We start from the raw sequence: 18,128 nt of genomic DNA on the forward strand, positions 1-18,128 counted from the left end.
AAGAAGAAAGCTAAGATTAAATGTGAATAAGAGCAAGGTTATTAGGTACAGTAGGGTTGAGGGACAAGTCAATCTGGAGGTGAGTTTGAATGAAGAAAAAACAGAGGAAGTGAAGTATTTTAGATATCTAGGAGTGGATTTGGCTGCGGATGGAACCATGGAAGCAGAAGTGAGTCAAAGGGTGGGAGAGCGGGCAAAAGTTCTGGGAGCATTGAAAAATGTGTGGAAGGCGAGAACATTATCTCGGAAAGCAAAAATGGGTATGTTTGAAGGAATAGGGGTTCCAACAATGTTATATGGTTGCGGGGAGCGGGCTCTAGAAAGGGTTGTGTGGAGGAGGGTGGATGTCTTGGAAATGAGATGTTTGAGGACAATATATGGTGTGAGGTGGTTTGATCGAGTAAGTAATGAAAGGGTAAGAGAGATGTGTGGTAATAAAAAGAGTGTGGATACCTCACACTCGTGTGGGGGGGAGGGGGCTGACATCTCATGTGTGGCGGGGTGGCGATGGGAATGAATAAAGGCAGCAAGTATGAATTATGTACATGTGTATATATGTATATGTCTGTGTATGTATATATAAGTTGAAATGTATTGGTATGTATATGTGCGTGTGTGGACGTATTTGTATATACATGTGTATGTGGATGGGTTGGGCCATTCTTTCGTCTGTTTCCTTGTGCTACCTCACTAACGCGGGGGACAGCGACAAAGTATAATAAAAAATAATATATATATATATATATATATATATATATATATATATATATATATATATATATATATATATATATATATATATATATATTTTTTTTTTTTCAAACTATTTGCCATTTCCCACATCAGCAAGGTAGCGTTAAGAACAGAGGACTGGGCCTCTGAGGGAACATCCTCACCTGGCCCCCTTCTCTGTTCCTTCTTTTGGAAAATTAAAAAAAAAAACAAGAGGGGAGGATTTCCAGCCTCCCGCTCCCTCTCCTTTTATTTACCTTCTACGACACGCAGGGAATACGTGGGAAGTATTCTTTCTCCCCAATCCCTAGGGATAATATATATATATATATATATATATATATATATATATATATATATATATATATATATATATATATATATATATATATATATATATATATGTTTCCTTGCGCTACCTCGCAAACGCGGGAGACAGCGAAAAAGCAAAATAAATATAAGTAAATAAATATATATATATATATATATATATATATATATATATATATATATATATATATATATATATATATATATTTTTGCTTTGTCGCTGTCTCCCGCGTTTGCGAGGTAGCGCAAGGAAACAGACGAAAGAAATGGCCCAACCCACCCCCATACACATGTATATACATACGTCCACACACGCAAATATACATACCTACACAGCTTTCCATGGTTTACCCCAGACGCTTCACATGCCTTGATTCAATCCACTGACAGCACGTCAACCCCGGTATACCACATCGCTCCAATTCACTCTATTCCTTGCCCTCCTTTCACCCTCCTGCATGTTCAGGCCCCGATCACACAAAATCTTTTTCACTCCATCTTTCCACCTCCAATTTGGTCTCCCTCTTCTCCTCGTTCCCTCTACCTCCGACACATATATCCTCTTGGTCAATCTTTCCTCACTCATTCTCTCCATGTGACCAAACCATTTCAAAACACCCTCTTCTGCTCTCTCAACCACGCTCTTTTTATTTCCACACATCTCTCTTACCCTTACGTTACTTACTCGATCAAACCACCTCACACCACACATTCCTCAAACATCTCATTTCCAGCACATCCATACTCCTGCGCACAACTCTATCCATAGTCCACGCCTCGCAACCATACAACATTGTTGGAACCACTACTCCTTCAAACATACCCATTTTTGCTTTCCGAGATAATGTTCTCGACTTCCACACATTCTTCAAGGCTCCCAGAATTTTCGCCCCCTCCCCCACCCTATGATCCACTTCCGCTTCCATGTTTCCATCCGCTGCCAGATCCACTCCCAGATATCTAAAACACTTCACTTCCTCCAGTTTTTCTCCATTCAAACTCACCTCCCAACTGACTTGACCCTCAACCCTACTGTACCTAATAACCTTGCTCTTATTCACATTTACTCTTAACTTTCTTCTTTCACCCACTTTACCAAACTCAGTCACCAGCTTCTGCAGTTTCTCACATGAATCAGCCACCAGCGCTGTATCATCAGCAAACAACAACCGACTCACTTCCCAAGCTCTCTCATCCCCAACAGACTTCATACTTGCCCCTCTTTCCAAAACTCTTGCATTCACCTCCCTAAGAACCCCATCCATAAACAAATTAAACAACCATAGAGACATCACACACCCCTGCCGCAAACCTACATTCACTGAGAACCAATCACTTTCTTCTCTTCCTACACGTACACATGCCTTACATCCTCGATAAAAACTTTTCACTGCTTCTAACAACTTGCCTCCCACACCATATATTCTTAATACCTTCCACAGAGCATCTCTATCAACTCTATCATATGCCTTCTCCAGATCCATAAATGCTACATACAAATCCAATATATATATATATATATATATATCCCTGGGGATAGGGGATTAAGAATACTTCCCACGTATTCCCTGCGTGTCGTAGAAGGCGACTAAAAGGGGAGGGAGCAGGGGGCTGGAAATCCTCCCCTCTCTTTGTTTTTTTTTTTTTTTTAAAAAACAAGGAACAGAGTGGGGCCAGGTGAGGATATTCCAAAAAAGGCCCAGTCCTCTGTTCTTAACGCTACCTCGCTAACGCGGGAAATGGCGAATAGTTTAAAAGAAAAAAAAGAAAATATATATATATATATATATATATATATATATATATATATATATATATATATATATATATATTCGCCATTTCCCGCATTAGCAAGGTAGCGTTAAGAACAGAGGACTGGGCCTCTGAGGGAATATCCTCACCTGGCCCCCTTCTCTGTTCCTTCTTTTGGAAAATTAAAAAAAAAAAAAAAATGAGAGAGGAGGATTTCCAGCCCCCTGCTCCCTCCCCTTTTGGTCACCTTCTACAACACGCAGGGAATACGTACGTGGGAAGTATTCTTTCTCCCCTATCCCTATATACATATTGGTGCTAACAGACTCTATGTAATTAAGGTTACTCAACAAGTGGAAGGTCACCTTTGACAAAGTTATACCATTAAGAATACAGTTTTGTTAAAGAACTTATCACTCCAAACGAGTCTACATGTCCCTGCAACTGGAAGTAGCACAGCCTTGTGGGATACAGGAGAATTTAAAAAAGAAGCCTTGGAAATTGGTCCTAGGGTAGTCATGTATAAAATAAATATCAATATAACACTTTATGACCTATGGTCCTGACTGGTGGACGCGGGAAGCTTTCCAAGTGCTGCAGGACTTCTGGGGCAGGAAGGTATGGTAAGATTAATTCTGTATATATGAAGAATTAACGAGGCAAAACAATAATCCATGCTATCACCAACCCTCCCATGAAGAGAATGAGTGAAGAAAGGTCAACAAAGAGGATATATGTGTCAAAAAGGAGGGAACAAGGATCGGGAGACTAAATTGCAGATTGATGGATGGAGTGACAGATTTTAGCAATTGGGTCCTGAATATGCAGGAGGGTGAAAAGTTTGCATCAGATAGGGTGCATTGGAACAATGTGGTACACTGGGGTTGAAATACTGTCAGTGGACTTAACCAGGGCATGTTAAACCTCCAGGGTAAACCATGAAAAAGTATGTTGGGCCTGGGGGTGGACAAGGTGGCGAATAGTTTGAAAGAAAAAGAAAAGAAAGAAATATATATATATATATATATATATATATATATATATATATATATATATATATAAAAAATATATATATATATATATATATATATATATATATATATATATATATATATATATATATATTTTTTTTTTTTTTTTCATACTATTCGCCATTTCCCGCGATAGCGAGGTAGCGTTAAGAACAGAGGACTGGGCCTTTGAGGGAATACCCTCACCTGGCCCCCTTCTCTGTTCCTTCTTTTGGAAAATTAAAAAAAAAAAAAAAAAAAAAAAAAAAAAAAAACGAGAGGGGAGGATTTCCAGCACCCCGCTCCCTTCCCTTTTAGTCGCCTTCTATATATATATATATATATATATATATATGATTTGGTAAACAGAGAAGAGCTAGTAAAAGCTTTGCGGAAGATGAAAGCCGGCAAGGCAGCAGGTTTGGATGGTATTGCAGTGGAATTTATTAAAAAAGGGGGTGACTGTATTATTGACTGGTTGGTAAGGTTATTTAATGTATGTATGACTCATGGTGAGGTGCCTGAGGATTGGCAGAATGCGTGCATAGTGCCATTGTACAAAGGCAAAGGGGATAAGAGTGAGTGCTCAAATTACAGAGGTATAAGTTTGTTGAGTATTCCTGGTAAATTATATGGGAGGGTATTGGTTGAGAGGGTGAAGGCATGTACAGAGCATCAGATTGGGGAAGAGCAGTGTGGTTTCAGAAGTGGTAGAGGATGTGTGGATCAGGTGTTTGCTTTGAAGAATGTATGTGAGATATATATATATATATATATATATATATATATATATATATATATATATATATATATATATATACATATATATATATATATTTTATACTATTCGCCATTTCCCGCATTAGCAAGGTAGCATTAAGAACAGAGGACTGGACCTTTGAGGGAACATCCTCACCTGGCCCCTTTCTCTGTTCCTTCTTTTGGAAAATTAAAAAAAAAAACTGAGAGGGGAGGGTTTCTAGCCCCCCGCTCCCTTCCCTTTTAGTCGCCTTCTACGACACGTAGGGAATACGTGGGAGGTATTCTTTCTCCCCTATCCCCAGGGAAAATATATATATATATATATATATATATATATATATATATGAATATTATTTCATCTCTTTTTCATTATCATACTTTGTCGCTGTCTACCACGTTAACGAGGAAGTGCAAGTAAACAGACGAAAGAATGGCTCAACCCACACACATACACATGTATATACATAAACACCCATACATGCACATACACATACCTATACATTTCAACATATACATACACAGACATATACATATATACACATTTACATATTCATACTTGCAGCCTTCATCCATTCCCATTGCCACCCCGCCACACATGGAATAGCACCCCCCATCCTCACACATGAGGTAGCGCTAAGAAAAGACAACAAAGGCCACATTCGTTCACACTTGGTCTCTAGCTGTCACGCGTAATGCACCGAAACCACAGTTCCCTTTCCACATCCAGGCCCCATAGATATTTCCATGGTCTACCTCTGACAGTGCATTGACCCCGGTATACCACATCGTTCCAATTCACTCTATATAGTCCTTGCATGCCTTTCACCCTCCTCTATGTTCAGGCCCCGATCGCTCAAAATCTTTTTCACTCCATCCTTCCACCTCCAATTAGGTCTCCTGCTCCTCCTTGTTCCCTCTACCTCTGAAACATATATCCCCTTTGTCAATCTTTCCTCACTCATTCTCTCCATGTGACAAAACCATTTCAACACACCCTCTTCTGCTCTCTCAACCACACTTTTTTTATTACCACACATCTCTCTTACCCTTTCATTACTTACTTGATCAAACCACCTCACACCACATATTGTCCTCAAACATTTCATTTCTATCACATCCACCCTCCTCCACACAACCCTATCTATAGCTCATGCCTTGCAACCATATAACATTGTTGGAACCACCATTCCAACATAACCATTTTTGCTCTATGAGATAATGTTCTGCCTTCCACACGTTCTTCAACGCTCCCAAAACCTTTGCCCCCTCCCCCACCCTATGACTCACTTCCACTTCCATGGTTCCATCTGCTGCTAATTCCCCTCCCAGATATCTAAAACACTTCACTTCCTCCAGTTTTTCTCCATTCAAACTTACCTCCCAATTACCTTGTCCCTCAACCCTACTGAACCTACTAACCTTGCTCTTATTCACATATATATATATATATAAAGATTGTCATGGAAAAAATTTACTTATGAGTATGTAGAGTATCTACTCATTAAGATCTGTCAAAAGTGAATCTTTACTTTCAATTTCTGTGTAAGGTAAATTTAGATATATATTGGAGAGATATATCTCTGAGGATGGAAAAAAGTGCTTCCCATGTACAGCAATCTCAAAAAGTCTTGTCCACCCCATCATCCCACAGCTCGTGGTTTCCCTGACAATGTCATCCCACCACCAACCCTATCCCTGAAGTGATAACCAGGGGTTACTTTAATACTTCTCAACTCAAGAGGTTATCTGTATATCTAGAAGTCTGCCTTAGGCAACGAAGGATAGGTTTTGGTGTGGTATGACTTTGTCAGGGAAACCACGAGCTCTGGGATGATGGGGTGGACAAGCAGTCAAATGATTGCCTTGTGAGCACCCAATAAGCCTAGAAATCTCATGTGTACCCACATTTTCTTGCTTTCAGTTGAGAATTTGGGCTTTCTCCTCCTTAGAAAGGTAAGAGTTAACCACCTTGAAGGACAAGTGGAAGAAATACAGCACCCAGAAGTGAAATTTCCAAAATGAAGAGGCAGCCAAGAGGAGTAAAGAAAGAACATACTCCTTAAAGATAGCCTGAGACACAGTGAGGTGGGTTACTGGTAATCACACCATTAGAAACACTAGTCTCGGTGACCAGATGTAAAATGATTTCACCCTGAGTGCTTTACATGCTTGTATCTGCAATAAATCATAGCCTTGTATTGCCTTTGAAATATATGGGGATAAACAAGGGATCACTGTGTCTCCTGCATGTTAAAGAAGATAACTATGAGGGGCTGGGGTGCAGGAATGGAAATCTTCCCCTCCTTCATTTCTTTCCAAAAGAATCAAAAGAGGAATGAGCCAACTGAGGATCCTTTTTTTCTTTAGGTCTTCGTCATCTGCTCTAGATGCTACCTCACTCATTTGAAAAATAGTGAGCATGTATGGAAAAGAAAAGAATATATTGGAGCATGAGGGAGATTACTTAATTGTCTGAGGGGAAGTAATTTTGAATAATGTTCTCATGTCTGTGGAAAACTAAAGCTACATGAGATTTCATTTCTGTGGAGAAATAAATCTACACTGCACTTAAGTATATGTGCTGAGGTCACATATTGTCATTGCTGTCCAGTGATATTTCAAAATGCCATACAGACAAAGATATAACAACAAAGAAATAGGAAAAACAAACAGTTATAAAGAGAAAATGGACAGTTTCTCAGCATAATAAATAATGTTAATAAATATTACCACTACAACCCTACTTGGTGTTCTGTTATATTTTCCCATATTCCACACCAACCTGCAAACTCTGCCACTTACTTTTCTACTACAGTATATAACCTTCGCAAAGGAACCCCTTACCGTTTGGCCACAAATTACAACTTAAGTTGCAATACACATTATTCCCTCTAACTGCCAAATACATCCAGAGGTCACAGCTGTACTTTTTTTTTTTTTTACATTTTGTGCAGTTCACCGACCCTACCCCACACAGGAAATGGCACCAGGATCCCATGAGGTGCTGCCCCTATGTGCTGGCAGGTTGAAATCTCATACATAAGGAATGAGTCATTCAGCCGACCATCACCACTCACAAAGAAATTCATTTACCACTCTTTTGCCTTTTAATCTCGTTTTCACTGTTATTTAGGTATTTCACAGACATATATCAAGATATACTGCATAAGTGCATTATGTCACAATGCATCAATACAAGTAAATAATGATAATACAAATGCATTACATCTATTTAAATCTGGCACTTTAATTTCAGTCCAAGAGTTTTAAAGATCATTCATCATATGAGATGTCTTAAGTATTACAAAGCATACTAAAGATATAAAATGATAATGTATGATGTTTTTGATGTTTGCTCATGATTGGCAACACAAAGCTGCTTAGAGTCTCCTTAACCTGACTATTTCATTTTCTGTGCACTTTACAATTCATTCATCAGTGTAAGAATAAGGAGCAAGAATTCTGTTATAACTAAGGAAGTTTATGCCATCTTGAAGGTATCACCCATAAAAACTATAATTTTATTCTTCCCCTCACAATCAGATGTTTTTAAGAAATATCAATGTCATACATGGAAACTTTATGATTTTGCTTCGATAATAAAATAGTAAAAGAGGTCCAATTACCACTTTCATATTCTGCTTGAAAACTGACACTTTGGGAATGCCGCTGAAAATTCACTACACAGCCAAGAGTCAATACTAGCACTCATTCTGAAACTCTTTTTAAACGGTTGGTGTTTGCTTTCAGTCATATGATAGCCAAATTACTATCCTAAAGTCTCCATAAAGCATTCTTGAATGAAGATGATTGGTAAATGAGATGTTAAGAGTCTGCTTGTGCCAATTTGTTGTAAATGTGAAGAATAGAAGTACATGGTAAGAGTAAATAAATGTGATCACATATAAAATAAATAACAGTAGGAATATTAACAATAACAGATGATACAGATACAATACTTGTGATAATACCATATTGTGCATATGTTATTGGCTCTTTTATACTGTGCTAGACCTCTCCTTGCAAATGCTTATCAGCACAAAACTATTCCTAATATAGATTTTTCTCAAAATCAGACAGCACCAGCATTACAGGCTGTCTCATTGCATCTGCTGTTACTGTTGTCATTTATTTCATGCCAGGATGTGTTTCCAGTATCTGTTATATTGCACCAGTAAAAAGAATATCACACCTCATACAACAATATGATACCGGTATCAGTTATTTCATACTAGAGTTAAACTACTGTCCTCTATACGATAGGTATTTCACTCCAGGTTGACACTGGTATTCGCTAATTCTAAAATGTGACACTGGAATCAGCTATCTTAAACTATGACATTTTTATCAGCTGTATCATTCCATGCTGTGAAATTGGCATCATCTGTTTCATAAAAGATATGAACCATTATCAGCTTATTTCACTCCATATTATGACACTGATATCGGTTATTTCATGCTAGACTGAGAAACAAAACAAATACCAGTTATTCATATAAGACCTACCCAACTATGCTCTGTATTACAAAAAAATGCTGTTATGATTATACGTACATGTAGTCTTTTGAGGAGGTATGGGAGAATAGGAATGAGGGCCAGGTATTCTGCTGACATCGCTGGAACCATTGCCAGTATTACTAGTGCCGTTAGTGCTGGTGTTGGTGATGCTGTTGTTGTTAGTGGCGTTGCAGCTGCTAGTATTGGTACTGCCACTGGTTCCACTGCTGGTACTGCTGCTGTTCTCCCCCAACTTGGGCATCTCACCTCTCATACCTGGCAGGAAGAATCAGCAGTGGTAATGGCTGCTTTCTCCATAATAGTAGAAACTGACTCAATAAGTGTATTTGTAGTAACAATAATTACATTAGTATTAGTAGTACTAACAGTACTGGTAGAGAACTTAAAAAGAGTTTTTTAGTCATGGTATTAGTAGTTTCATAATAGTATTTATAGTACAAGTTGCAATCTTAGTAGTAGTTTCATCTCAGAGTCAGATTCATGAGATGTACTTAAAACAGTATACCTTTACATATATATAATGGTGGTGTGCAATGAAACATAAAACCTACTTTGCCTAATAACATCCATCCAAATAGATGCAATTAGAATGTATATTGTTCAGAAGCATTTAGTCTGCACTTCCACTAATAAGTTTCAGTAAATGTCTTGCAGAAGTCAAATCACATATAAGATCTTACATCATTTTGAATGGCCCAAAAGTAATATCAGCGTAGTTATGGACTATCTATATTCCTATCTCATATAAGATTGTTCTGTGTTTCCTCAACTGTAACTTAGTTTTTCTACATTTCAGGATCTATATTTTGCATTTAGGTTGAAGCTCATACTACCCTTCATGATAGTGTTAATTTGTATTGCTTATAGTGTTTTCCCTTACTTTTTATGCTCTCAGTCCTGTGGGTTTTTCTGAGGTTGTTTCTTATGCGATTATTATTTGCAGTTTACATTTTGCCTCCAAGTTCTGAGACAGTTTTCTCTCTCTCTTTTGCAGATTCTTTATGATGCCTCTGTGAAGGCGAAAGCTTGAATGATATAAAGTGGATAATTTTGGGTAACTGGTGTATGAGCACCCAGCTAATGGTAGAATAATATCGAAAAAATTAGAGAATATTCAGATCAATAACTCTATATATGCTGTTGTTTTCAATCCTATGTGCTTTAGAGAAAACCTACTCCCAACTTACACTAATACATACTGGGCCTTTAAGGGAATATCTTCACCTGGCCCCCTTCTCTGTTCCTTCTTTTGGAAAATTAAAAAAACGAGAGGAGAGGATTTCCAGCCCCCTGCTCCCTCCCCTTTTAGTCGCCTTCTACGACACGCAGGGAATATGTGGGAAGTATTCTTTCTCCCCTATCTCCAGGGATAATATAAATATATATATATATATATATATATATATATATAAGGCAAAGGGGATAAGAGTGAGTGCTCAAATTACAGAGGTATAAGTTTGTTGAGTATTCCTGGTAAATTATATGGGAGGGTATTGATTGAGAGGGTGAAGGCATGTTGAGAGCATCTGATTGGGGAAGAGCAGTGTGGTTTCAGAAGTGGTAGAGGATGTGTAGATCAGGTGTTTGCTTTGAAGAATGTATGTGAGAAATACTTAGAAAAGCAAATGGATTTGTATGTAGCATTTATGGATCTGGAGAAGGCATATGATAGAGTTGATAGAGATGCTCTGTGGAAGGTATTAAGAATATATGGTGTGGGAGGCAAGTTGTTAGAAGCAGTGAAAAGTTTTTATCGAGGATGTAAGGCATGTGTACGTGTAGGAAGAGAGGAAAGTGACTGGTTCTCAGTGAATGTAGGTTTGCGGCAGGGGTATGTGATGTCTCCATGGTTGTTTAATTTGTTTATGGATGGGGTGTTAGGGAGGTGAATGCAAGAGTTTTGAATCTGTTGTGGATGAGAGAGCTTGGGAAGTGAGTCAGTTGTTGTTCGCTGATGATACAGCGCTGGTGGCTGATTCATGTGAGAAACTGCAGAAGCTGGTGACTGAGTTTGGTAAAGTGTGTGAAAGAAGAAAGTTAAGAGTAAATGTGAATAAGAGCAAGGTTATTAGGTACAGTAGGGTTGAGGGTCAAGTCAATTGGGAGGTAAGTTTGAATGGAGAAAAACTGGAGGAAGTAAAGTGTTTTAGATATCTGGGAGTGGATCTGGCAGCGGATGGAACCATGGAAGCGGAAGTGGATCATAGGGTGGGGGAGGGGGCGAAAATCCTGGGAGCCTTGAAGAATGTGTGGAAGTCGAGAACATTATCTCGGAAAGCAAAAATGGGTATGTTTGAAGGAATAGTGGTTCCAAAAATGTTGTATGGTTGCGAGGCGTGGGCTATGGATAGAGTTGTGCGCAGGAGGATGGATGTGCTTGAAATGAGATGTTTGAGGACAATGTGTGGTGTGAGGTGGTTTGATCGAGTAAGTAACATAAGGGTAAGAGAGATGTGTGGAAATAAAAAGAGCGTGGTTGAGAGAGCAGAAGAGGGTGTTTTGAAATGGTTTGGGCACATGGAGAGAATGAGTGAGGAAAGATTGACCAAGAGGATATATGTGTCGGAGGTGGAGGGAACGAGGAGAAGAGGGAGACCAAATTGGAGGTGGAAAGATGGAGTGAAAAAGATTTTGTGTGATCGGGGCCTGAACATGCAGGAGGGTGAAAGGAGGGCAAGGAATAGAGTGAATTGGATCGATGTGGTATACCAGGGTTGACGTGCTGTCAGTGGATTGAATCAGGGCATGTGAAGCGTCTGGGGTAAACCATGGAAAGCTGTGTAGGTATGTATATTTGCTTGTGTGGACGTATGTATATACATGTGTATGGGGGTGGGTTGGGCCATTTCTTTCATCTGTTTCCTTGCGCTACCTCGCAAACGCGGGAGACAGCAACAAAGCAAAAAAAAAAAAAAAAAAAAAAAAAAAAAAAAAAATATATATATATATATATATATATATATATATATATATATATTATTTATTTATTTATTTTGCTTTGTCGCTGTCTCCCGCATTTGCGAGGTAGCGCAAGGAAACAGAATAAAGAAATGGCCCAACCCACCCCCATACACATGTATATACACACACGTCCACACACGCAAACATACACACCCATACATCTCAATGTACACATATATATACACACACAGACACATACATATATACCCATGCACACAATTCACACTGTCTGCCTTTATTCATTCCTGTCGCCACCTCGCCACACATGGAATACCATCCCCCTTCCCCTCATGTGTGCGAGGTAGCACTATGAAAAGATAACAAAGGCCCCATTCGTTCACACTCAGTCTCCAGCTGTCATGCAATAATGCCCAAAACCACAGCTCCCTTTCCACATCCAGGCCCCACACAACTTTCCATGGTTTATATATATATATATATATATGTAAACCATGGGCATAGGGGAGAAAGAATACTTCCCACGTATTCCCTGCGTGTCGTAGAAGGCGACTAAAAGGGGAAGGAGCGGGGGGCTGGAAATCCTCCCCTCTCTATTTTTTTTTTAATTTTCCAAAAGAAGGAACAGAGAAGGGGGCCAGGTGAGGATATTCCCTCAAAGGCCCAGTCCTCTGTTCTTAACGCTACCTCGCTAATGCGGGAAACGGCGAATAGTTTGAAAGAAAAGATATATATAGATATATATAGATATATATATAGAGAGAGATGCCCTGTGGAAGGTATTAAGAATATATGGTGTGGGAGGCAAGTTGTTAGAAGCAGTGAAAAGTTTTTATCGAGGATGTAAGGCATGTGTATGTGTAGGAAGAGAGGAAAGTGATTGGTTCTCAGTGAATGTAGGTTTGCGGCAGGGGTGTGCGATGTCTCCATGGTTGTTTAATTTGTTTATGGATGGGGTTGTTAGGGAGGTGAATGCAAGAGTTTTGGAAAGAGGGGCAAGTATGAAGTCTGTTGGGGATGAGAGAGCTTGGGAAGTGAGTCAGTTGTTGTTCGCTGATGATATAGCGCTGGTGGCTGATTCATGTGAGAAACTGCAGAAGCCGGTGTCTGAGTTTGGTAAAGTGTGTGAAAGAAGAAAGTTAAGAGTAAATGTGAATAAGAGCAAGGTTATTAGGTACAGTAGGGTTGAGGGTCAAGTCAATTGGGAGGTGAGTTTGAATGGAGAAAAACTGGAGGAAGTGAAGTGTTTTAGATATCTGGGAGTGGATCTGGCAGCGGATGGAACCATGGAAGCAGAAGTGGATCATAGGGTGGGGGAGGGGGCGAAAATTCTGGGAGCCTTGAAGAATGTGTGGAAGTCGAGAACATTAGCTCAGAAAGCAAAAATGGGTATGTTTGAAGGAATAGTGGTTCCAACAATGTTGTATGGTTGCGAGGCATGGGCTATGGATAGAGTGGTGCACAAGAGGATGGATGTGCTGGAAATGAGATGTTTGAGGACAATGTGTGGTGTGAGGTGGTTTGATCGAGTAAGTAACGTAAGGGTAAGAGAGATGTGTGGAAATAAAAAGAGCGTGGTTGAGAGAGCAGAAGAGGGTGTTTTGAAATGGTTTGGGCACATGGAGAGAATGAGTGAGGAAAGATTGACCAAGAGGATATATGTGTCGGAGGTGGAGGGAACGAGGAGAAGAGGGAGACCAAATTGGAGGTGGAAAGATGGAGTGAAAAAGATTTTGTGTGGTCGGGGCCTGAACATGCAGGAGGGTGAAAGGAGGGCAAAGAATAGAGTGAATTGGAGCGATGTGGTATACCGGGGTTGACGTGCTGTCAGTGGATTGAATCAAGGCATGTGTATGGGGGTGGGTTGGGCCATTTCTTTCGTCTGTTTCCTTGCGCTACCTCGCAAACGCGGGAGACAGCGACAAAGCAAAAAAAAAATATATATATATATATATATATATATATATATATATATATATATATATATATATATATATATCTTTTGCGCAATCCATCACTGATTCCCTAAATACATCCCATTCCTCCCCCACTCCCCTTACTTCCATTGTTCTCACCTTTTTCCATTCTGTACACAGTCTCTCCTGGTACTTCCCCACACAGGTCTCCTTCCCAAGCTCACTTACTCTCACCACCTTCTTCACCCCAACATTCACTCCTCTTTTCTGAAAACCCATACTAATCTTCACCTTAGCCTCCACAAGATAATGATCAGACATCCCTCCAGTTGCACCTCTCAGCACATTAACATCCAAAAGTCTCTCTTTCGCACGCCTGTCAATTAACACGTAATCCAATAACGCTCTCTGGCCATCTCTCCTACTTACATAAGTATACTTATGTATATCTCGCTTTTTAAACCAGGTATTCCCAATCATCAGTCCTTTTTCAGCACATAAATCTACAAGCTCTTCACCATTTCCATTTACAACACTGAACACCCCATGCATACCAATTATTCCCTCAACTGCCACATTACTCACCTTTGCATTCAAATCACCCATCACTATAACCCGGTCTCGTGCATCAAAACCGCTAACACACTCATTTAGCTGCTCCCAAAACACTTGCCTCTCATGATCTTTCTTCTCATGCCCAGGTGCATATGCACCAATAATCACCCACCTCTCTCCATCAACTTTCAATTTTACCCATATTAATCGAGAATTTACTTTCTTACATTCTATCACATACTCCCACAACTCCTGTTTCAGGAGTATTGCTACTCCTTCCCTTGCTCTTGTCCTCTCACTAACCCCTGACTTCACTCCCCAGACATTTCCAAACCACTCTTCCCCTTTACCCTTGAGCTTCGTTTCACTCAGAGCCAAAACATCCAGGTTCCTTTCCTCAAACATACTACCTATCTCTCCTTTTTTCACATCTTGGTTACATCCACATGCTTGTGGCATGAGAAGAGTGGGAGGTGGGCTGTTTAGAAAGGGTAGTGAGTGGTGGGATGAAGAAGTAAGAGTATTAGTGAAAGAGAAGAGAGAGGCATTTGGACGATTTTTGCAGGGAAAAAATGCAATTGAGTGGGAGAAGTATAAAAGAAAGAGACAGGAGGTCAAGAGAAAGGTGCAAGAGGTGAAAAAAAGGGCAAATGAGAGTTGGGGTGAGAGACTATCAGTAAATCTTAGGGAAAATAAAAAGATGTTCTGGAAGGAGGTAAATAGGGTGCGTAAGACAAGGGAGCAAATGGGAACTTCAGTGAAGGGCGTAAATGGGGAGGTGATAACAAGTAGCGGTGATGTGAGAAGGAGATGGAATGAGTATTTTGAAGGTTTGTTGAATGTGTCTGATGACAGAGTGGCAGATATAGGGTGTTTTGGTCGAGGTGGTGTGCAAAGTGAGAGGGTTAGGGAAAATGATTTGGTAAACAGAGAAGAGGTAGTAAAAGCTTTGCGGAAGATGAAAGCCGGCAAGGCAGCAGGTTTGGATGGTATTGCAGTGGAATTTATTAAGAAAGGGGGTGACTGTATTGTTGACTGGTTGGTAAGGTTATTTAATGTATGTATGACTCATGGTGAGGTGCCTGAGGATTGGCGGAATGCGTGCATAGTGCCATTGTACAAAGGCAAAGGGGATAAGAGTGAGTGCTCAAATTACAGAGGTATAAGTTTGTTGAGTATTCCTGGTAAATTATATGGGAGGGTATTGATTGAGAGGGTGAAGGCATGTACAGAGCATCAGATTGGGGAAGAGCAGTGCGGTTTCAGAAGTGGTAGAGGATGTGTGGATCAGGTGTTTGCTTTGAAGAATGTATGTGAGAAATACTTAGAAAAGCAAATGGATTTGTATGTAGCATTTATGGATCTGGAGAAGGCATATGATAGAGTTGATAGAGATGCTCTGTGGAAGGTATTAAGAATATATGGTGTGGGAGGCAAGTTGTTAGAAGCAGTGAAAAGTTTTTATCGAGGATGTAAGGCATGTGTACGTGTAGGAAGAGAGGAAAGTGATTGGTTCTCAGTGAATGTAGGTTTGCGGCAGGGGTGTGTGATGTCTCCATGGTTGTTTAATTTGTTTATGGATGGGGTTGTAAGGGAGGTAAATGCAAGAGTCCTGGAAAGAGGGGCAAGTATGAAGTCTGTTGGGGATGAGAGAGCTTGGGAAGTGAGTCAGTTGTTGTTCGCTGATGATACAGCGCTGGTGGCTGATTCATATGAGAAACTGCAGAAGCTGGTGACTGAGTTTGGTAAAGTGTGTGGAAGAAGAAAGTTGAGAGTAAATGTGAATAAGAGCAAGGTTATTAGGTACAGTAGGGGTGAGGGTCAAGTCAATTGGGAGGTGAGTTTGAATGGAGAAAAACTGGAGGAAGTGAAGTGTTTTAGATATCTGGGAGTGGATCTGTCAGCGGATGGAACCATGGAAGCGGAAGTGGATCATAGGGTGGGGGAGGGGGCGAAAATTTTGGGAGCCTTGAAAAATGTGTGGAAGTCGAGAACACTATCTCGGAAAGCAAAAATGGGTATGTTTGAGGGAATAGTGGTTCCAACAATGTTGTATGGTTGCGAGGCGTGGGCTATGGATAGAGATGTGCGCAGGAGGATGGATGTGCTGGAAATGAGATGTTTGAGGACAATGTGTGGTGTGAGGTGGTTTGATCGAGTAAGTAACGTAAGGGTAAGAGAGATGTGTGGAAATAAAAAGAGCGTGGTTGAGAGAGCAGAAGAGGGTGTTTTGAAATGGTTTGGGCACATGGAGAGAATGAGTGAGGAGAGATTGACCAAGAGGATATATGTGTCGGAGGTGGAGGGAACGAGGAGAAGAGGGAGACCAAATTGGAGGTGGAAAGATGGAGTGAAAAAGATTTTGTGTGATCGGGGCCTGAACATGCAGGAGGGTGAAAGGAGGGCAAGAAATAGAGTGAATTGGAGTCATGTGGTATACAGGGGTTGACGTGCTGTCAGTGGATTGAAGCAAGGCATGTGAAGCGTCTGGGGTAAACCATGGAAAGCTGTGTAGGTATGTATATTTGCGTGTGTGGACGTGTGTATGTACATGTGTATGGGGGGGGGGGGGGCCATTTCTTTCGTCTGTTTCCTTGCGCTACCTCGCAAACGCGGGAGACAGGCGACAAAGTATAAAAAAAAAAAAAAAAAAAAAAAAAATATATATATATATATATATATATATATATATATATATATATATATATATATAGTGACATCACACACCCTCGCCTCAGACTGACCTTAACTGGGAACCAATCAGTCCTCCTTTCTTCCATCTTGTACACATGCCTTACAGCCTTGATAAAAACTTCTCACAGCTTCTAGCAGCTTAAATCCCACACTATATATTCTTCTGACCTTCCACAAAGCATCTCTATCAACCCTATCATATGCCTTCACTAGATCCATAAATGCCACGTACAAATCCATCTGTCATTCTATTTCTCACACACATTCTTCAAAGCAAACACCTGATCCGCACATCCTCTATCACTTTTGAAACTATACTGCTCCTTCCTAGTCTGATGCTGTGTACAAGCCTTCACCCTCTCAATCAATATCCTCCCATTTGATTTTCCAGGTATACTCAACAAACTTATGCCTTTGTAGTTTGAAAGCTAACCTTTATCCCCTTTGCCTTTATTCAATGGCAATATACATGCATTCCACCAATCTTCAGGCACTTCACCATGATCCATACATACACTGAATATCTGTACCAACCAATCAACAACACAGTCACCCCCTTTCTTAACGAATCTAACTGCAAAACCATCCACTCCAGTTGCCTTGCCAGATTTCACTTTTCCACAAGGCTTTCACCACCACTTCTCTCTTCACCAAACCACTCTCTCTGATTCTCCAGCTTTGCATACCACCCCAACCAAAACATCCAACATGTCACTCTATGAACAAACACATTTAACAATCCTTCAAAATATTCACTCCATCTCCTTACTTCAATATTTGTCATCACTTCCCCTTTTGCCGCCACCACTGATGTTCCCATTTGTTCTCATCTTTTGCATATCATTTACCTCCTTCCAAAACATCTTTTTATTCTCCCTAAAGTTTAATGATACTCTCTTACTAAAACTCTCATTTGCACCTTCCTCTTGACCTCCTACCA

General features: G+C 40.1%; 1 protein-coding gene across 7 annotated transcripts in view; it reads right to left on the reverse strand.

The window, feature by feature from the left end:
• Positions 1-18,128, reverse strand: part of LOC139749519 (protein CBFA2T2-like) — a 330,017-nt gene that overhangs the window by 35,232 nt on the left and 276,657 nt on the right. For 6 of the 7 annotated variants that reach the window (XM_071663476.1, XM_071663477.1, XM_071663479.1 and 3 more), the window contains one exon: positions 9,141-9,359. The exons of the other annotated variant lie outside the window; for it this stretch is intronic. In XM_071663476.1, coding sequence (XP_071519577.1) covers positions 9,141-9,359 — 219 coding nt within the window. The remainder of the gene's footprint in view (positions 1-9,140; positions 9,360-18,128) is intronic. 7 annotated transcript variants of the gene reach the window in all.

Source organism: Panulirus ornatus, chromosome 7 (assembly GCF_036320965.1).
Source record: "Panulirus ornatus isolate Po-2019 chromosome 7, ASM3632096v1, whole genome shotgun sequence".
Classification (NCBI taxonomy): Eukaryota; Metazoa; Arthropoda; class Malacostraca; order Decapoda; family Palinuridae; genus Panulirus; species Panulirus ornatus.